The 22,451-nt window shown below is 40.1% G+C and overlaps 1 protein-coding gene across 1 annotated transcript in view; it reads left to right on the plus strand.

Moving 5' to 3' along the window:
* Window positions 1-16,647, plus strand: part of syt9a (synaptotagmin IXa) — a 64,075-nt gene extending 47,428 nt beyond the window's left edge. Inside the window, exons 3-8 of the mRNA XM_056412702.1 lie at window positions 1,691-2,192; window positions 2,948-3,503; window positions 10,771-10,891; window positions 10,993-11,164; window positions 11,776-11,905; window positions 16,046-16,647. Of these exons, the coding sequence (XP_056268677.1) occupies window positions 1,691-2,192; window positions 2,948-3,503; window positions 10,771-10,891; window positions 10,993-11,164; window positions 11,776-11,905; window positions 16,046-16,108 (1,544 nt within the window). The 3' untranslated portion in view covers window positions 16,109-16,647. The remainder of the gene's footprint in view (window positions 1-1,690; window positions 2,193-2,947; window positions 3,504-10,770; window positions 10,892-10,992; window positions 11,165-11,775; window positions 11,906-16,045) is intronic.
* The last annotated feature ends 5,804 nt before the right edge of the window (window positions 16,648-22,451 follow it).

Genomic DNA, 22,451 nt, shown 5'->3' on the forward strand with positions numbered 1-22,451 from the left:
GATACTTATTTTGGTAAAAGTCACGCATCCTTTGAGAAGATTCAGAAAGCCGTTTCTTTTTCCGACATCTTCAATTATTAAGCATATGCTTTTACTGTTTTAACAAAAGAGACTCTTACGAGTTTGGAAAGTAGAAAGACAAGTGTTTGACACAGTTCACGTTTCTCTTTTAGATCTGACATATGTAAAGTTCATTTTCACATGTATTTATCTATTTTGTGTCCATTGTGTGCCAATGGCCGTCCTTTCGACTTGACAAATGAAACAAGTTGGCCCCTGTCTCTGCTGTTGCTGAATTGTTGGCAATTTTTCATTCAGGGTTCATTTATTTCCACAATAATAAAACATTTGTAACCATAAACTCAATATCAAGAGGTTGGAAGCTCAAGACCCCCCATCTTCCTGTTGTCAGATATGAGGCTCCAGAGGATAATTAAATAAATGTTCTTCATCCTAATTAATCTTGTTGAGGATTCCTTGTCACAATAAAGAACAGGAGAGAGGGAAACCCACTGTGATATCAACATAAAGATGAAGAAAGATGTTTCCTACGCGCTACAAAGCATCATAATCTGTCATCAAACATTCTTCTTATGCAAGAGGGGCCAGACCATTTTGATTTAAGGCCACAAACAGAACAGTAGGGGCCAAACGCTGCGTACACAGCATACCAAAATAACTGTGCAACACTAAACATGTTAAAATTTGACAGTGTTATTGTATCTGCTGCTCGTACATGATGTTATTAAAAAAATCTGTAAAAAGGTTAAGTTTAAGGTTGCAACATGTTTGTTTCTGTTTATGCCCTAAGAGCACACTTACATGATTATAGTACACATGTAAATGTAAGATATACATCTGTATGTATAATCTTAAAACATAACAAACAGAAGGAATTAATATTATATTATTATTATATTAATATTAACATTATTAATTAACTATGTGTTTTTCTGCCAAGAGGTTAAGACCACAGCTATACACAGGGATGTGTAACATGCATGCATTGCAACTTATTATAACTGTAAGGCCGTAGTTTGACTACCACAGTTACAATATGACCCGACCGGTTACTAAGTAACCACCTTTACATCTCAAATATCTCATGATGAAATACTTGTTAAAAGGTTTTCACGCTACTTGATTTATTAACCCTCCTGTTACCTTCAAATGTACTAACATCTTTTACCCTTGGGTTCAAGTTGACCCCAGCAATTAAAATCTCCAGAAAATGATTAGAATTAATATTGTTTCCCAAGTTTAAGTGTGAGGTACTTTATGTTTGTTTGTTGACTTAAATAGCCCTTTAAATAAATAAAAAAGTTGATATTTCTTATATGTTTTACACAGTGAAAAACAGCCTGGGGTCAAATTGAACACCGATGCGTACAAGTTGTGTTCAGGACAGTGAAAACATATCATCATGGGAATTTTATGTTTTCCCAGTTGTCCCAAATAAATAAGGAAAATTCATGAAATATGAAGCAAAAAAAATGATGTCAATCATTTATTTAGAGACGTTAAACATTGAATGGGGTCAAATTGACCCCAAAGGTAACAGGAGGGTTAAAGTTGTTTATGATGGTGATGGTGATAAAGGGATGAAGCTATAGCTTTGAAACAATAAAAAAAAAAAACCGAATGCACGGCCAGATCCTGACTTCCTGTCTCTCTCTCGTCACCTCTTCAGATATATCGGTGAGTCTGTTGTCGCTGGTGGTGACTGCCTGCGGCTTGGCCCTGTTTGGGGTCTCCCTGTTTGTCTCCTGGAAGCTCTGCTGGATACCATGGAGGGAGCGTGTGCTCTCCCCCACCGCCAAGGAGGCGCATGGGCTCCTCAACCCCATCATGAGCCCTCTGTCGTCGCGGATGGCACCCAGGCAGCCGGTCTACACAGCCGTGGACCCCCCGGCTCACAACCACCGTGAGTCATCGCCGCACGGCTCCATCGCCAGAGAGCCCACTCCCGTGGCGTCCGTGGTGTCAGTCGAGGCTCCGGAAACGCCAGTATCACCGCCGCCCGTCGTCATGGCCACGCCGGAGGCAGCTATGAAGATCAGCCACACGTCTCCAGACATCCCTCTGGACGCCCAGACTAAGAGCCGGGAAAATGGAGTTCTCACCAACCCACGTATGCAGAGACAGACCAATGAACCCCCAACACCCTCCGGACACTTAATATCTGAAATTGGGTCAGTATGAGATGTTGTATAACTTTTGGTTTTGTTTTGGTCAGAACAACCAACAGTTGTCCTCCCATTCAATTCAATTCAGTTTATTTTATATAGCCCAATACCACAAATTATGAATTTGCCTCAGAGGGTTTTACAATGTGTACACATCCGACGTCCCTGACCCGGGACCTCACATTGGGTCAGGATCCCATCCATTTATTATACTCATTGATATTTGAGCTTATCTTGGCTCATGTCTTTTAACACCATTGTCAGGCAAGTACATTCATTTATACAACATTTAATAAATCCAAGTCCAATACCAAATGTATTTTTTTTTAATAAGTGCTATCTACAATATCTCAAGGACAAAAAAAGCAATAGCAGGCCTGAGATATGAAGTGAATGTTGGTCTCCTGCATCAGAATCATAATCAGCTTTTTTGGGCATGTACAGTATGTGTGCACATACATGTAATCTGACTCCGGTTACTCGTATCATCAGACATACGTGTAATTTACAAATAGCAGGATACATATAAAAAAGGCATTGAAGACAACAGAGTATAGCAACATGTATGTACAATATAAAAACAACAATAACAACAGTGACAATGACAGCATGGTCACACTCCACACATCTTCCTGCCTCAGAGGCCAAACGACAGCCTGCGATGGCCCTCGGTGCAGCGTGGCTCATGATGGGCGTGATCCTTTTCTGATACAATCCGTTGATGCTGTCTGGTGATGTTTATTGTTTTCCTCTGCCAACAGACAAGGGTCCATTCGTAGGCATATGAACTTGTCGAACCCCGACTTCAACGTGTCCCAGTTCCAACGACAGGACTCTCTCACGGGAATGGGTCTGGGCCTCGGTCGCCTCAAACCTGAACTCTACAAACAGCGCTCCCTCGAGGGAGAGGACGGCAGCCGCCGAGGCGGGGGTTGTGGCCGCCTCCACTTTATCCTCAAGTTTGACTGCGAGCTGGAACAATTGATAGTTAAGATCCACAAAGCGGAGCAACTCCCAGCCAAGGACTTCTCTGGCACCTCCGACCCTTACGTGAAGATCTACCTGCTCCCCGATCGCCAGACCAAGCACCAGACCAAGGTGCACCGCAAGACGCTGAATCCGGTGTTTGACGAGGTCTTCCTGTTTCCCGTGGCGTACTCTGAGCTTCCCACACGCAAGCTGCACTTCAGTGTCTATGACTTTGATCGGTTCTCCCGCCATGATATTATCGGCCAAGTGGTTGTGGACAACTTCCTGGATCTGGCAGATTTCCCCAGGGAGACCAAACTCTGCAGGGACATCCAGTACGTCTCCACGGTGAGTCAGCTCTTATGTTCCGTATGATGTCATACTCTCTCAGATATGCTATGTTCATTATATTTCACTTCTGATCATTACCACAAAAGGAAAAAAAAAGGTGTTTTAAGTCTGACAGATTTGCTGCAAATTTAATGAGAGCTACATTGATACTGATGGTATCTTACGTAATTACTTCACAATGCATCTTTTTGTTCTCGCCTGTCATTTTAAGCGATATGAGACTCTCAGAGCAAGTGCTCCATAAGTCAGCTGACGCAATGTAACAAGAAAGAAAGATAACGTTAAAAGGTTTGAAGAAAGAGGATGTCTTTGTCTCTCACTGCTGGTGAGATGAAGACTCTGATAACATCAGCCAGTTGATAGAGATGAAGAACAGAGACACGTTCATGAGGAAACACATTTGCTGTATCTATTACCTATACGGTATAAATTCCGTACTCTCGGGACCTCACATTTTTATTCTATTATATCCAGGCCAAGACTGCCTTTGGTCAACGGCCACTTACAGACCAAAGGCCCTTACTAGGTTATTGACTGTGCATGTGTGTGTGTGTGTGTGTGTGTGTGCGCGCGCGTGTATGTGTGTGTACACTCTCGCACAAGTATCTTTGTGAGGACAACATTTATATTTAGACCAAGGTAATGAAAAGGAGGAAGAAGAATAGCAAGGACAAGAGCAAGAAGAAGAAGAAGAGGAGGAAGAGGAGGAAGAAGAAGAGCAAGAGGAAGGGGCAGAATAAGAAGATGAGGAAGAGCAAGAACAAGAGGAAGTAGAAGAGGAATAAGAAGAGGAGGAAGAAGAGGAAGAGCAAGAACAAGAGCAAGAAGAAGAAGAAGAGCAAGAAGAAGAAGAAGAAGAGGAAGGGGCAGAATAAGAAGATGAGGAAGAGCAAGAACAAGAGGAAGTAGAAGAGGAAGAGCAAGAAGAAGAAGAAGAAGAAGAGGAGGAAGAAGAGGAGGAAGAACAAGAGCAAGAACAAGAAGAGGAAGGGGCAGAATAAGAAGATGAGGAAGAGCAAGAACAAGAGGAAGTAGAAGAGGAAGAAGAAGAGGAGGAAGAAGAACAAGAGCAAGAAGAAGAAGAAGAGGAAGGGGCAGAATAAGAAGATGAGGAAGAGCAAGAACAAGAGGATTTCACATGAACAATTGTTTAAAGCGTGTCGGTTTACACCAATAACACTCTGTCCCTGTCCACATGAGTCACAGCGCGATGGTTTTGATGGTTTCCGGTTACGACACCTTGTCGGCCTCCAGCTGAGATATATGTCTCACAAATCTATTGTGGAATGGACGATATTCATCAATATCTTTAGGTTTATGCTTTCACTGATTGCTTTATTGAGCGTTATCGCAGAGTTTGAGTTTACCCAGCAGTCATGTCCATTGAGCCCTTTCCTCGTAGCTTACATGGCATTAATAATAACCCTCGCCATTGATTGCTGCAGACTATTCATGACATCCGAGGGAGGCCAGTAAAGCCAGATCAATGGGGAGCAGGTGTCGTGGTGGGTTCAATTTCCGTAGCTCCTGCTCTCCATTATATCTGTAACAATAACACTTCATTTGCTGAGATCTTGGTTGAAACATGGCGACGCTGCAAAAAAATAGGTCCAATCAGTGTGTAAACCATGATGGACGTCAACGGTTCGGGTCATAGTTCATCTCAGTTCCAAAAACGTTTGACTAACGTGGGTTTAGTTTACAATCTGTCTGACTCTAACAGTTTCTTGTACTTTTCGATGTATTTCTACCAATGTTGAAGCGCTCGGAAAAACACCTGCCATATATTCATAACAGTTATCATAACTGAACAAACCGAGCCCAGTAAAGAAAACCCACTTTGTAATATGCTGTTTTTCTTTAAGAAAACACTCATCAAATCCGAACTGTAATGGCAATTCTACAATATATGAAGCAGAAGGTGACCATGTGACTGAGCAGCTGTGTGTGTGTGTGTGTTATGAATCTAATAAGCAAGGCATCCTTTACTTATCCTGGTCTAAAGGTGAGTCTCCTGCTTCCTCGTCCCTCACAAGTATGCCTTGAATATGTTGGTAACCTGAAGTCGTGTGCCTGACTGATCCAACTGTCAATCCAAGCTCAATATAGGCACGCTACTAGAATGTGATTTAACTGGGTAAAGAAACCTGTTCCAACCCTAAATAAGTGAATGTGTTTGTTCTGCTGCGGTTGCTCACACGAGGAAGAGAGATGCATAATTTCATTTGAACACTCAATTTCATTCAGAAGAGTGTATCATTTTTATTTACGATTCTTGACGCCAGATGGTGGTTTTGCTTGACATGAGCAGAAGCACATCTAAAAGGCATCTGTCAAAAACATTTTTTGGGATCGTAGGTGAATCTGTTCAACAGCTGTAGAGCCATATATAATTGCCTCTCTGAGCATACCTTGCATATTTTGTTACCATATAACACGCTGAAAACCTTTTACCAAAAAGAAAATGTTACACTCCTTGACATAAGTCTAAATCAGAACGGGAATGTGGTGAATATTCATAACCAGAGAGCTACCTGAGCGATAGTGGAGGGGGGACACACACGCCGAGGCACTGAGGGATACATGTGTTTAAATAATTATATCTCTCACGATGATGGTAAGAATCCTTCTGCTTCTCTGCTTCTCTTTATCTCACACACAGATATATACATGTGCAACCATTGAATTATGAAAAAAAAGGTCAGGTTATTTTAATTTGTGTGGTGTTGAAGGACACTATGGCCTATTACACTATGGCCTATTACACTATGGCCTATTACACTATGGCATATTACACTATGGCATATTACACTATGGCATATTACACTATGGCCTATTACACTATGGCCTATTACACTATGGCCTATTACACTATGGCATATTACACTATGGCATATTATACTATGGCCTATTACACTATGGCATTACACTATGGCATATTACACTATGGCCTATTACACTATGGCATATTACACTATGGCCTATTACACTATGGCATATTACACTATGGCCTATTACACTATGGCATATTATACTATGGCCTATTACACTATGGCCTATTACACTATGGCCTATTACACTATGGCCTATTACACTATGGCATTACACTATGGCATATTACACTATGGCCTATTACACTATGGCCTATTACACTATGGCCTATTACACTATGGCCTATTACACTATGGCATATTACACTATGGCCTATTACACTATGGCCTATTACACTATGGCCTATTACAGTGTATATTGGGAATGGAAGAGGAGGTACACGAGACAGCTGCATGAAAATCCTCAAAGAAAATATATAACTATTTGCTAAAAGTTTACTACATGTTTATAGTATATGTGTAATGCTATATGTTTAAATAGAGGCAGCTTTTGTAGTTTGATTGACACGTATCTTGTGTCATTTCCTCATCTTGACATCAGCTTTGCTTCACTTCATTTAAACACAGCATTGTTTACGAAGGAAGAATAAGTTACTCATATGCTCACGACGTGTAAAAGGATAAAGTAATTTTTTTAATTGTAAACTAACGGCAACAACAGTGAACTAAAATACTCGAATGTTATTAATATGTAGTGTAATATGTAACTATCTGATACGAGCAGGCTTCAGCCTCTGAAGAACCACGGAGAAAAAGTACACCACCATAACACCTTCACACCTTAACACCTTAACACCAGCTTGATAGATTCATATACACATACGTGTCATGCAGACGTGGATGACTACTTGGCCGTATACCAGCACCCTCAGCCCAAAGGTAGAGAGCCATGCACTTATAATGCAATATGTTTACCTCTCAAAAACAACACTCTCCTCACATAAAGTCACATGTGTGTACTCCATGACACCCGTAGTATTGGGAATGGCCGGACAGACTCAGAGGAATGGACATCTAGCGAGATGCAAAGAACAATGACAAGAAGCTATTTGGTCAGCTGGTTGGTCGGATCGAAAGTTGAGGAGGAAGTTGATATTGACAAAAATGTTGATATTTTGGGTACATTCTCAATTTCTGGTCTTTTTTTTGGGGTGGTTCTAGTGCTGGTGCCCTTTGTTATTAATTGAAAATCAATGTTGTCCATTTGGAATATAATGATATGTGACAGGTGGCAATGGGGACAGAGATTCACAGTTTTTAGATTTTGCCAGTTCCTCAATATACTCACAAACACACACACACACCCACACACACACACACACACACACAAAGTACACACACATACTTTCACAGATGCTTGTTTTTCCGACATTTGCACACATGCCCTCATAAACAAGTTAATCAACTTTTGACACCAGTTCATAAGAAGAGCATTTCATATATCCATAGCATAAGAAAGCATACTAACTGTAGCTTTGTTAACTTAATTGATAGGAACGATAGTATTATGAAATCATGCTTGCCAATGGGATTGGCCATATGGCTGGTTTACAGTGCCATATGCATTATGTGTAGCTCCTTAATAGAAACAGATTTAAAGCTTGGCAATGGCAATACAAAACATCAGCTTATGAAATACAATGTATTACTATTAAAAGTGGTTTATTTTTTGTTTTAGTTATCATTTGGAATGATTGGTGGTTTTAGCTTTAAACGTGCTAGGCCGTAAACAAGTGCAGCCTGTGTGAATTGTTAAATGAGGGATATAGACTGATTATCAGAATTAGCAGGGGGACATTCAACCTGCAGGTATTGAATTCCAATATTTTCCTAAGAGGGATTCTGGAGCCCATGAAACACGGCCTTAATCTCTCATTTCCCACATGTTTCTTGAGTAAAGCCCACAGGATCCGTCTGGAATGCATGTTCAATATTCTGATTGCAACAAAAGACCCACATCAAGAGTTCAATGTGGGTCTCAGGCTGAGAAGTCATGAACTCTTTTTCTTTTCCCTTCCTCTTTCTTTCCTTCTCTTTCTCTTTCTCACACTCTCTCTCACACACACACACACACATACACAGATTACAGATAAAAATGTGTGTTGTGTCTTGGACATTAATAATGAGCAATGCTAAAACATGGTAGAAATAGCAAAGTGTGTAAGTGAGGAAGAGAAAGGGCCATTGAATATATTTCTTTCATCCTGACCTATTTTCAAAATGAAGTTAAAATCTAATAAAAAATGTTCAAACTCTGCTCAGCCCAAAGAAATATATGCCAAGTATGCACGTTATTGCAGTGTGTCTCCTACTGTGCATACCTAATTTCTGAAAAGATTTTTTCATGATAGTTTTTCACACAAGAAAGTTCATTCAACCAAGATGAATACGTGAAGATTAATTACATTTGTGACCCCTCTATTGGTACAAAGTAAGTGATCAACCACAGTTAGCACATATTGCACTTTGACTTTTGCACACATTACAAAATGTGTGTTAGAAAGAAAAATTTGAATTTACTATTTTTGCTCGGTTGAAATAATCGACAAAAACATTCACACTTGTTCCTGAAAGAAAAATGTGATGTGCATTTCATCTTCCATTATATAAAAAAAATGTGATGCCATTTTTCAATTACTGTCACGACGCTATTAGAGTGGACCCAAAAGCACGACTCAGACAGGAGTAACAAAGATGACTGTCTTTGGTTGGAAACAGGCTGGGTCAAAACCGGGAGATCAGTCGAAGAAGCAAACAAGTCCAAAAAGGGGCAGGGCAGAGAATCAGAGGTCAGAACAGGCAGGTCAGGAATATAATCTAATAACACTGGAGAACTTGGCACGAAAACACAAGACAACCTGGCAGAGGACAAGTGGAAGTGAGGGAGCTAAATAGTGAGGGACTAATGAGGGGATGCTCTGCAGGTGAGAAGGGCGTGAGGACCAGGTGAAGGGAATGAGGGACTAACGAGGTGATCAGAGGCAGGTGAGGGGAGTTGGATTGACGAGATGATGTGACAGGATGAAAACAACTATTACAAAAAGGAAGGCGTGGAGCTAAACTGTTACAATTACAGCTAACATAGGAGCTCTGATTAGCAATATGATACCACCGATTCTTAGTTGTGTGGTGTCATGTACCCAGAATATACCCTTTTCTTCTCTTTAAGAATGATTACAGGGACGATTAATAGCAGATGAAACACGATTCATAATGCAAAATGAATGCCATCCAACAAACAAGTGGATCAGCAAGAGATTCTTCTGTGGGAGGATTCGTCTTCACCAGACATGCTTGTGTGCTCTCCTGGTTCTCACTTCTTGGTCAAGTTATTTCTGCCTTTCTGCAGCTGACCATGCCCGGTGAAAAGTGGGAGGCTTTTATCTGAGCAATGTGACAGAAGGGGCTGGAGAGAGAGATGTTTTAATTATCTAAAGGGAACCGAGAAAGAGAGAGATGTTCTAATTACCTAAAGGAACTAGAGAACTAGGAACTAGGTCGGGTCCTTCTGTGTGGAGTTTGCATGTTCTCCCCGTGGCAGCGTGGGTTCCCTCCGGGTTCTCTGGCTTCCTCTCACAGTCCAAAGACATGCAGGTTAATTGAACTCTAAATTGCCCATAGGTGTGAATGTGAGCATGAATGGTTGTCTGTCTCTATATGTTCCCTGGATGGACTGGCGGTCTGTCCAGGGTGAACCCTGCCTTCGCCCAATGTCAGCTGGGATCGGCGCCAGCGACCCTAATGAGGATAAGCGGTATGGATAATGGGAACTAATGTACAATAATGAAAAGCAGTGGAACTACAAATAAAGTCATTAATATCATTGAAGAGCCATTAATATCATTACCAAATATGGTGAGGCCTGAAGGGAGGGGGAAATGAAGGGGAACCAACAACGCCACCTGGGCACTTACACCCCCAAGAGATATAAGTTTAACAACCCCAATATATAGTTTGAGAAGTGTTAAGGACACAGATGCGTTACTGATATTTGGCCAGAGGCGTGTTTAGTAAAACGAACCAGAAGTTTATTACCAGAACCAGAAGGCAATTACAGGAATAAACAATAACAATCTAAAACAAAACAATTAAAAGCCAAAACATGCAAAACGGAAGTGAAAACAAGAATAATGGAGACAGCAAATCAGGCAAAATAGGAGCAGGTGAACCATCACCCACCGCAGGGCGAGGACCCGGGCCCAAAGGAAGTGAGGCAATGACAACAGGTGCCTTCTATATGGTGGCCCTGATTGGGGGAGGAGCCAGCCTGAGGGCTGCGTTCAAAACCCTACGCTTCCATCTCTGGGGAGCGTTCCCCACGACACAGAGATACAGCTTCTGAGAGAGTCCTTGTGCTTGGTGTTGTCTTTCAGGATAACGTGGATCTCGGGGACCTGATGTTGTCGCTGTGTTACTTGCCCACCGCCGGCAGGTTGACCATCACCATGATAAAGGCCCGCAACCTCAAGGCCATGGATATCACCGGTGCATCTGGTAATTCAGAAGCTGATCGTGTCTATAACTACAGACTCTCACTGGAATGCTCAATGGAAAAAAATGAATATCTTCCCGTTGTGTTCCTCTCACTTTGACAGATCCGTATGTGAAGGTTTCGCTGATGTGTGACGGTCGCAGACTGAAGAAGAGGAAGACGTCGACAAAGAGGAACACTTTGAATCCGGTCTATAATGAGGCCATTGTCTTTGATGTGCCTCCAGAAAATATAGAGCAGATCAGCCTTTTGATTGCAGTGATGGACTATGACCGGTGAGGAACTTCTACAAGGCATTATTACCTTTGCATTGAAAATGCGGAAGGTTATGTTTTGATCGCCGTGCATTTATTTATTTATTTATTTGTATGCGTGTTACTCGCATAACTAAAAAAGTATGAAACCCAATCGCATGAAATTTTGTGGGATCATTGGTTATTATCCGGGGACCATTTGATTAGATTTTGGGATTGATCGGGTCAAAGGTCAAGGTCATCAAAAGGTCAACATCTTCTTTTTAACATAGCGCGGTCAATTTTTATCCAATTGGCATGCAACTAATGCCAACATGTTCATAATTCAATGCCCAATCTTGTGATATGCGAAGGTATGCGCTCTACCGAGTGCCCGTTCTAGTTATATAAGTCATACTGGAGTTTGCGCCAGTGATTTTTAATGAATACTCTGCTTGACAAAAAGATGAAATATCTCAGCGTGCATTCTAATGATTTTTTTTTTAAAGTGTGATTCTCTGCTTCTGTCACATGAATAGTCAGAGCGCTTCAGTTTTCACGCTCACGGTGTGGTGCATTTTTATTTTTGGAACACATCGGTGAGTTGTGATCGCATGTTTTTTTCTCGCTCTCTCCCTCCTGCACCGATACAGCGTCGGCCATAATGAAGTCATTGGAGTGTGTCGAGTTGGCAATGATGCAGACAGCCTGGGTCGAGACCACTGGAGTGAAATGCTCACGTGTCCCCGGAAACCTGTCGCCCACTGGCATCCAATCGTTGAGGTGAGCTGACTTCACCGTGATGGCTGTGGCGTGTGTGTCCATGTTTGAACACGAACACATTTGTGCTCTTGCTCCACATCATTTGATACTAACACTGTCAAAACCTGCTCTCACACGTGCATGCAGGTTTTGAGCCCTGAGGCAAAAAACATGTTGTTACCAAGGAAATATTAGAGCAAAGTCAAAGAATGAGCACGTTAATTTTATATTAGTTATTAATATACCATGGGACCTGTGTTAAATTCCATTCGATTTTCATTTTAAATATTTTCTTTGCTTTTGGGGACAGATTTTTAACCAAAGTGCATTCAAAATGGAGTTTTAAAGGAGACTATATTAGAAAAGCTTTATGGATACATGTGATTGGAATGGGATTTAGTCGATAAAAAAACAACAGAATATCTACAATATTTGCTGTCAACATGTTTGCAATGGTAAACTTGACGAAATGCAAATATGGATTATTGATAACGTACGACAAGGCTGGTGATAACTGCTAGATGACAAAATGCAGGAATTGTTTATGAATAAGTGATTAAAGCACATGACTGCCTTGTCATGAAGGCACAGTGCTCTCTTTAATTAATATTCACTGATACAGTAGTGTGTTGTTACAATCATTCTGTGAAAAGATTTTTGATAAGCAGCCCTGGGAATATGTCTGTAAGCTGCTCAGCACTGAAACAAGACCTTACTTTATAGATCCAAACCATTTTCTAGAGCCAGAGTTTCTTCCGGGGCTATTAGAGTATATAGTAGGCTACATTGAAGCCTAAAGAAACACCATTTATTCTTGACTTACTCCTCCAGAATTCATCTCCGTCACAGGTGTCGTCTTCCTTCACAAGCCCCTCATCCTCACACCACTCCCAAAACCGTAGAGCAGTTGGTAAATACAAACAGGGCACAGTAACACAGTCTATTCCACATGAAAGGAGTGGATACATAAATAAACTTACTTCACAAAAATCCCAAACCAAATGGGAGTCAGTTTCTTTTACCGATCAATTCATAACCCGTGTTGGTGGTTAGTGCATGTGATTGGAGCAGGGGTGTTTGTAGGATTCAAAGAAGGGGGGGGGGGGGGCTAAGGCCCAAGGGGAACGGTACGACAGTTCATAGATTGGTTCTATCAGAAATAGTGTGATTTTGCCCTGTAGTTTTGCTGCGTTCACTATATGATAATGCAAGAGACATCATTTTAGGGTCATAGTGATATTTTATGATCATTTGGACACGATCACTAAGATGAAGATGAATTAGTTTAGTGTCAAATATACCATTCAATAGAAAAAAATATGATAATAATATATTAACGCTACCAATAGAGAGATGTCGATAGTTTTTTTTTGTATTTTGAATTTGCTCGTTAACAATCTCACTCAATGGAGACAGTTTCCATTCCCTTTCATTTCCCTCAAATAAACCTAAATGTAAGGAGGTAACGATCTTTAACAACTACCTACAGGACTGTCTCAGAAAATTAGAATATTGTGATGAAGTTCTTTATTTTCTGTAATGCAATTAAAAAAACAAAAATGTCATGCATTCTGGATTCATTACAAATCAACTGAAATATTGCAAGCCTTTTATTCTTTTAATATTGCTGATTATGGCTTACAGCTTAAGAAAACTCAAATATCCTATCTCTAAATATTAGAATATCATGAAAAAGTATACTAGTAGGGTATTAAACAAATCACTTGAATTGTCTAATTAACTCGAAACACCTGCAAGGGTTTCCTGAGCCTTGACAAACACTCAGCTGTTATAAATCTTTTTTTTTACTTGGTCTGAGGAAATATTAAAATTTTATGAGATAGGATTTTAGAGTTTTCTTATGCTGTAAGCCATAATCAGCAATATTAAAAGAATAAAAGGCTTGCAATATTTCAGTTGATTTGTAATGAATCCAGAATGCATGACATTTTTGTTTTTTTAATTGCATTACAGAAAATAAAGAACTTTATCACAATATTCTAATTTTCTGAGACAGTCCTGTATAGCCACATTCTGGAACTACCTGGACTTACAAATTCACCCTGTGCATCATTTACTTTGAGCTAACCTCATCGGCTGTTATCCTGTCTGTCGTTGATGAGAGACGTTACTTGGCAGAGTGAGAAAGCCAGTGCAGCAGTATGAGGGGCCGTGAGGGACATTATTCAGAATACCCTCTCACACACACGACTGAAATGCTCTCACACACACACACTAGTGAAATGCTCTCACGCACACTACTGAAATGCTCTCACACACACGACTGAAATGCTCTCACACACACTAGTGAAATGCTCTCACACACACTAGTGAAATGCTCTCACACACACTACTGAAATGCTCTCACACACACTAGTGAAATGCTCTCACACAGACTAGTGAAATGCTCTCACACACACTACTGAAATGCTCTCACACACACTACTGAAATGCTCTCACACACACTAGTGAAATGCTCTCACGCACACAAGTGAAATGCTCTCACACACACTACTGAAAAACTATATGCTCACACACAACTGAAAATCTCTCACACATACTAGTGAAAAGCTCTCACACACACAGATGATATGAAAAGCTCTCATACACACATATAAAAATTTCACTTGAAACGGAAGGCATTTCACTTGCAACGGAAGGTGCAGTGTTGCCAGGTCTGCGTTTTCCCGCGGCATTGGGCAACTTTTGAAGTGTTGCCGCGGGTTGAATTTTGTGTCTGCTGGTTCAGGTAGACCTATTTTGCATGCAAATTACATGAATATCTTTCAATAAAAATCCAGATCTCCAGCAATATGTTTGTGAATGTGTGACGAATCTGGTGAGCGAGACAGAGCCCCGCTGCAGATGCTAAGAGAACACAACGCACGCGTAGGGAAACCAGTAGGTTTGAAAACCAGTAGGGGTGTAACACCGGCTGCTGCCGAATAGTTGAGGCATTAGACAGTGTTCTGATTGTCTCCGCTGAGGCCAATATGTTGTTTAGTAACGCCGTTGCTTAAGGGCTGTTGAGCACATTGTTGATCTGCCATCCTTGATCACCTTCCATTTCAACTGAAACACCTTCCCAGGGTTGCCAGGTCTGTGTGACAAAACCAGCCCAATGGCCAATAAAACCAGCCCAATATCAGAACTCAAAATATGCCCGTGCCAAACCATATACACTGCTTTTAAAGTCCAACAGCATTGCTATCATTGCCAAATGTATTGTAATATCTACAAAGTAACACCAAATGTTTAGTATGCCAGCATTAAAAGCAGTTTATGGTAGGATTTGGGTATAAATCCATTATTTCATTTAAAATATGGATTTTTATTGAAAGATATTCATGTAATTTGCATGCAAAATAGGTCTACCTGAACCAGCAGACACAAAATTCAACCCGCGGCAACACTTCAAAAGTTGCCCAATGCCATGGAAAACTGAGACCTGGCAACACTGCACCTTCCGTTGCAAGTGAAATGCCTTCCGTTTCAAGTTAAATTTTTATATGTGTGTATGAGAGCTTTTCATATCATGTGTGTGTGTGAGAGCTTTTCACTAGTATGTGTGAGAGATTTTCAGTTGTGTGTGTGAGCATATAGTTTTTCAGTAGTGTGTGTGAGAGCATTTCACTTGTGTGCGTGAGAGCATTTCACTAGTGTGTGTGAGAGCATTTCAGAAGTGTGTGTGAGAGCATTTCACTAGTGTGTGTGAGAGCATTTCACTAGTGTGTGTGAGAGCATTTCACTAGTGTGTGTGAGAGCATTTCACTAGTGTGTGTGTGTGAGAGCATTTCAGTAGTGTGTGTGAGAGCATTTCAGTTGTGTGTGTGAGAGGGTATTCTGAATAATGTCCCTCACGGCCCCTCATACAGCAGCCTCCCCATGGTCCTAGTGTCCGGGGATTATATATCGTTAAATATGAAGATCGGCTATTGGAATGTAATTCGAAGGCGGAGAAAACATACAAACCAGAAAGCATACACATATGTAGCATATTAGAGTTATAAATAATGTGTCCGTGTAAGTAACAGTAGTTTGATTTAATATATATATATTTTTTAAGTCAATAATGCCAGGCCTTTCAACACCGCTGGGTCGGAGGTCATATGTCTGTGTGAGAGAGGCTTTGATTTGCATTGTTTGTGCTCTTCTCTGCAGTACCAAGGGACGAGTAGCCAGGGAGGCTCCTGTAACTCTCTGAAGACGCCTCCCTCTCCGTAGCCCTGAGCAACATATCAGAGCACCGATCCACCTGAAGCCTTGGCTGAAACCTTTGGACAATAGTGCTGCACACATATGGTCGTACTAGAATAATGCATACATTGATAAACTACTGAAAAGAGAGACACAAACTGTCTCGAGTTCTGCTCAATAGGATCAGATGCATGTTGAATGATCGCAAAGATGGATGTTTTCTTTTCTATAAAGTTCCAAAAGAAAAATATAACAGGCGTATGCAGACATTTTAAGTCTGTGCTGTTCCTGGCTTTATACGGTAGTTACTGTTTTTTACATAGTCTTGTCACTTGTTTTAATGAGGTGAGTCTGTATTTGCACAATGTCCTTACAACCAGTTGAACTGCCAGACTGTTTTCTTTTTTTATTTGTTGATGAATTGATGCATGAGGTCATGGTTCGGTGTGGGGTATCTCTTTCTCTCTTTGTTTCTGTTTCTATTTTTGGGAATAGGATGTGTCGTTCTGTCAGTTGATGTACAGTGATGGTTGGTTTCTAGACAGAGGATCTGTGAGAAAAATCTGTTAAATGTTATCAATAAATATCTTTCCATTAAAAAACAACAACCGTTATTCATCTCGGCTGGTTCATATATTTGTGTTTCATTTCTTAATTTCAGGAAAACACTGTCCGGCTGTAGCTCTAAAACTCGTAAATCTCAATAGAATATGAAAATCTAAACCTAAAAAGAATTTCAATTTCTGCTGACCTTAAAAGTTGTAATTACATTTTTAGGGTGTGCATTCCATTAATGTTTAATATTTGTATTGGATGTGCAGTGCATAAAAAAGTCAGCCAAGTGGCAAGAGGCAAGCGAGGCTGTCTGTGAGCAGATGATGAACGCCTGGAGGCTCCGCACAGCGCAGAAATAAACCTTTGCCAAATTAGCATATTCTCAAAAGTAGTTTGGAAAAAAACAGAACTTGAACATAGCGTCACAGAACAAATTTGCAATGAATCACTTAGCAGTTTGCATCTAATTTAAGTTTGGACATGACTGGAAGCACTCACATGTGTTGGTTCTTTAAAAAAGAACCACCAGACACTGGTAGATGGTGCAACGTTTTTTTATTCTCCAAGCAAACAGGAAGTGGTCTTTAATTTATGATATAATATTTAAGTGTCCAGGTGTCTGACTCTCTTGGTGAGTGAGAAGTTTAACTTAAAAATTAAATCCACTGATGTTCCTTTCTGGTTCCTTTTCACGTTAATCGCTGACAGCAGCATTTCTCACAGGGCCGTGCAGGGAGTCAAAGTTACACAAGTTATAATCATCTGTATACAATATCTGTAACTGCCATGACATGTCTATCATGTTTACATGCACGGACGACGTCCTCCATGCTACACACATACTGTATAAGACGCTTTTGTGGAGAATCCAAAGCCGCAGGAAGCAGAATCCTCGGAGCAGTCGTCTTTTCCAAACAACCGTAAAGGAAGAGCATTTAAAATACTTCAATTTTCATTTTCCCATTTACCCAAAGTGACAACAATCATGTTATATCTTTTACACCGTAGACACACAGGGAGCAATTCAGGGTTAAGTGTCTTGCTCAAGGACACATTGACTAGGGCGGGGATTGCACCACCAACCCCCTGATTGAAAGACGGACCTGCTAACCTCTGACCAACAGTTCTAAAAACGCTACTGCAATATATAGATACATATGTTTATAGTTTTCAGATTGCAATACATATTTCTGTTTAATGTGTTGGATGTGGGTTAAACTTAATTATTGCCATAATTAGTACAATATTTTACATTTTCCTATATTGCAGTTGTGTTGCGTTATAACTTAGAATATAAAGACCCAGGGAACATAGCCACTGTACAACTCAAAGAGCATTCACACATGTATAAGATGTATAGAGAGGAATGTAGCAAAGACAATTGTGTTAAAAAGATAATTGAATGTAGAAAATGAAAAGGGTTATTTTGAGTGGAGAGTGACCTCTCTTGAGGTCAAACGAGGTTAGTGTAGAAGTGCATGATGATTATGTTGAATGATCCATGATGGCAAGTTAGCAGATACAGATTTAGTTAGTGTATCATTTCACATACATTCCATCTGTCATATTATTTTCTAAAACGACAGAAGGACCAACAGCCACAATGTCTGTCAGGCTTGGATGTCATGGATATTCATTTTTAATCTACTGTATCTATGCATGAATATAATGTACCATATCACATAACTTCTAACATTTGAGAGGATTCCTCTATACTTTAAAGAAACTCTGATCAAATTAAACATTTTCTATCGTGTGCCTGCCAAACTAAAGGTGAAGTACTTGAAGTTATGCTGTATATTGTTGAGTAAAGTAGTCATATCTTGGACCAATCTACTTTACTCTAACCTAAATGAGGATCATACTAAATATAATATAATTACATATATTAAAACAAAGATGACTTCTTATTAACTTGTTGTTCGTATAATAAAATACACAGTACCCACAGTATTGTAAATAATTTGTGTCACTGTTTCATGGCTTTAGAGTACTGGAAGATTAAGTGTTTCACTATTTAATCTGTTCACTCCAAATGAAGCTCAAATTGACAACACAGTTTGCGACATCCCCTCCAAACACTGTTTATTTTCCTGGGACCTCAGTTGTAATCGTGATGAATATCAAATGAGTAAAACAATGCCATTTCTTCAGGAGTTTAAATGTCTCGCTGACCTGACGTTATCTCGAGGGCGTGTCCCTGCTGGGATGGTTTCATGTTGCAGGAATGCAGATGAATACTCCAGCTTTAGAGTGTGAAGGCTCTCCCATATTGCCGTCATGGCCTCTAGCCTCCAGCTGCTTTATAACCATGACCCTGTCTACTTACTCTGTCACTGATTATACCTGAGTGTGTGTGTGTGTGTGTGTCATGATGGAATATCATCTAAAAGAGGGAAAAGGAGAGGGTGGGGTGGGCTGTCACTGCAGACACAGAGGTGTGTGGGTAGCTTGTTAAGGTCTTGTTAGTGGGCGCTGTGTGTGACACATTTCTAGTAGGCTGTACAACTGTGATCCAGCAAGGTGGCTGGGAACACGGAGGGGTAGAGGTACTTTCCTCAAAGCATTTTACATGGTGCTATAATTATGTGTCTGACATTTACTCTATCTCAGAGACAAAGAGTATCGTCAGTGGTATTCTCACTGGATTAAATTAGGCTATATATTGCGATTTAAAATAATGTAAAACCCACTTTTTTCACATCAGAATTATATTGATTTATCTCTCTATATATATGAAGGCATCTAAAAGGGCTTTATTGGCTGAGCCACTAATCTCTCTAAACGCCTGTTACATTAAATATCCAACATTATGTGATCAGGATGAGGAAAATCCGCCCTAAAGGCAGCGCAGTGCCACTCCTGATCTACTACATCTAAAGACACGAGTGGAGTGGAAGAGGAACCTAACACATGCTTTATAGTTCATGCTATATTATAACGATCTATGAACATCGAAGGTGACACGCTGCTCGCTGTAACCTCATTTAAATTGGTTGGAATCCTTTCATCTAAGTAAGAAAATATATAAACATGCCATCGAGTTGTCAGTCTCACATTCCTTTTGACCCTTACTTGCGAATTAGAACTGGATCTTCGTGATGGCTTAGAGATCACACAAGAATCGCAGGATCACATATCGCACAAAAAGCCCTGTTCTCAAGGTTCAGATTGTAGACCCTCACCTTGTGAACAAAGGTCTCAGAGGAGCAGGTTCCTGTCTGAAGCTCCGACACACTCTGGAAGGACGAGGCTCTTATTAAGGTAAACAACAGGAATGTTTCTGAGCTGCAATTTCCCTGTGTCTGTAGTGAAGCTGCTAATTGGACCCACACTGTAAATGCAACACGCCTGCAGCTGTTAATCCTGTGTATATTATAGACTACAGTAATCAGAGGATCACACACATGTAATGTGAGGAAAAGCGAAGACATTACACAATCTAATTGCATTCCTGATTTGAAATTATGCAGATTTCCAAAAGGAAAGCTAATGTTTCAAATATCTGGCATTTTTATTTTTTTAAACATGTGATTATAGATAACAGACACATTAAAAGATGATTGGGAGAGGTTTAAAGTCAAAGTCCATACTATTAACTGCTTCAGTAATAGGGGTCACAACGTATCGGGTGACCTTTTTTATCCACTATTTTAATGAGGTTTTTAGTGTCTTGCTTGCCACACACTATTCAATGTTGTGTTGTGGTACGCTGGTCGAATTATGCTGCCGTCTAATTACTTTTGTGAAATGGAGACCGTGGACATATTTAATATTGTAACTGGTTGATTTGGTTACAACAACACTGACTATGTATTATCATTCACATTCACTATACTGAATCTCAGGCTCCTTCAAAAATGTGTCATAAGTGCTATTTCACTTGAGTATAATATTTAATTGCACTATAAGAGATTGATTAACCTTTTTAGAGCCCCGGTTTGCTCGCCCGCTGCTCATGTGGTCTGTGGTCATTTGTGGTTGAACATGAATTTGACATGAACTTACACTAAGTAGGCTCCTGGAACGTCCGTTAGACCGTGTATTAATAAAATATTCAGTGAACTGAACTAAGCCTTACTGTATTATTTATGTATTCTCTGTACTGGATCATCAATACAGGGAAACTCAGTTAGAATACGATCAGTTTCTGAACCTAATCGTTTTACTTAAAGTTACCGTGAGGAACATTTCACTGGTTATGAAACAGCCTCAATGTAATACTGATGCCTCCATCGACCGGCAGCATCATTATGTATTTGTCTTTCCAGAGATCTCTGTATGTAGATATGCCTTTTCTTGCCTGTGGTGCACCCTGTTGACCATATTGTGTATCGCAGTTTATACACTAAAATAAGTGAAGTCTATTTATAGAGCCCAATATTCCACATATTAATAAATAGAAGGTACGGTGAAGGGGTTTGCTTCCCCAGTTAAACCAGTAAAGTAAATTACAAAAAACAGTACAGAACCACTATTAGTAATAAGCGATTGATTATATATTTTAAATATATGTACTAGCTGTATCCCTCCCATTGTGATTGATTTTGACTTTAACAATGTCTCTTGAATTGTTTTTTTCTTTTTTTAGGTTTCACAGTAAAATGTGTGAAAAAATAATAACATTTTTATTGTTGAAATAAAATATCTCTATCGAGAATAGTAAGGTATTACAACAAAGGAGCCTTACATCTAAATGTAACATTACATATTATTTCCAATCAAATTAAATGCAGGTAGAACGGTTCCAGCTTTGGTGCAATGGCATTTGAACAAACGTGGACACATGCTGAATGAAAGGGAGAATAACTTTATACGAAATAAGAATAATGACACATTCAATTATAGGCTTTAATCCTTACAGATACATGTTTTCTACAGGTGAACTCTGTCCCAAGGAAAGCTTCACATGTCACTGCCTTATGTCACAGTTTAGCTACACACATTCCTTTAATTCGTTGTTTTCATCCTGTCTGCCTGTTTCACTAACTGTCATATCTTTCCAGATCCTGCTTCCCACCTCGTCAGTCCAACTCCCTTCACCTGTTCTCCCACCTCGTCAATCCCTCATTCCCTTCACCTGGTCCTCATGCCCGTCTCACCTGTTGCCCATTCCCTCGTTAGTCCCTATCTACTTAGGTCCCCTCACTTGCACTTATCCTCTGCTAGATTGTCTTGTGTTTTTCTGACCAAGCCACATTGTGCTTTTATATTTCTGTCTGGTCTGTTCCTGATGTTACTATAAGTAAAGGATCATTATTTGCAGTTCTGTCTTCCGAGTCGTGCTATTGGGTTCACCTTAATACTCCCGTGACACCTTATCCTCATAATGCTGTCAGAGTAGTCATAAATCATGATAGCATAGAAAGTATCAGTATATCCTCAGTGAATGTTTTTATCATATTTAACTGACTCAAAACACTGACTTTAGGACTAATATCAAACTCAAAGCTCTTATGGGTTTGGGTGTGACAAGCTGCTGCTTGTGTTCTCTGTCATCAATGTCAATCAAATGTGGGTTATTGTGGTTCAATGTCCTGATGTGACCTCTGTGGCTGCATCAACAACTGTTGCTTTTGAGCTAAACATATAGTTATCACCACTTTCCACCACTTAGCTTTTTGCAGTAACTGGTCAAAACAAATTCACCAATACTGTTGATGTGGAGTGAAAGTGTAAACAAATAAACAATGACCCTTCAAAGAAACAGAGAAGCAAACTTTTCTAAATATGAGCTTTGGAGTCATGTGAACAACGGGCATGGCTCTGGTCTCCTAAATGAGAGGGTTGAAACCCACAGCCACATTCAGAAGGT

The sequence above is a fragment of the Pseudoliparis swirei genome, chromosome 4, assembly GCF_029220125.1.
Source record: "Pseudoliparis swirei isolate HS2019 ecotype Mariana Trench chromosome 4, NWPU_hadal_v1, whole genome shotgun sequence".
Taxonomy (NCBI): domain Eukaryota; kingdom Metazoa; phylum Chordata; class Actinopteri; order Perciformes; family Liparidae; genus Pseudoliparis; species Pseudoliparis swirei.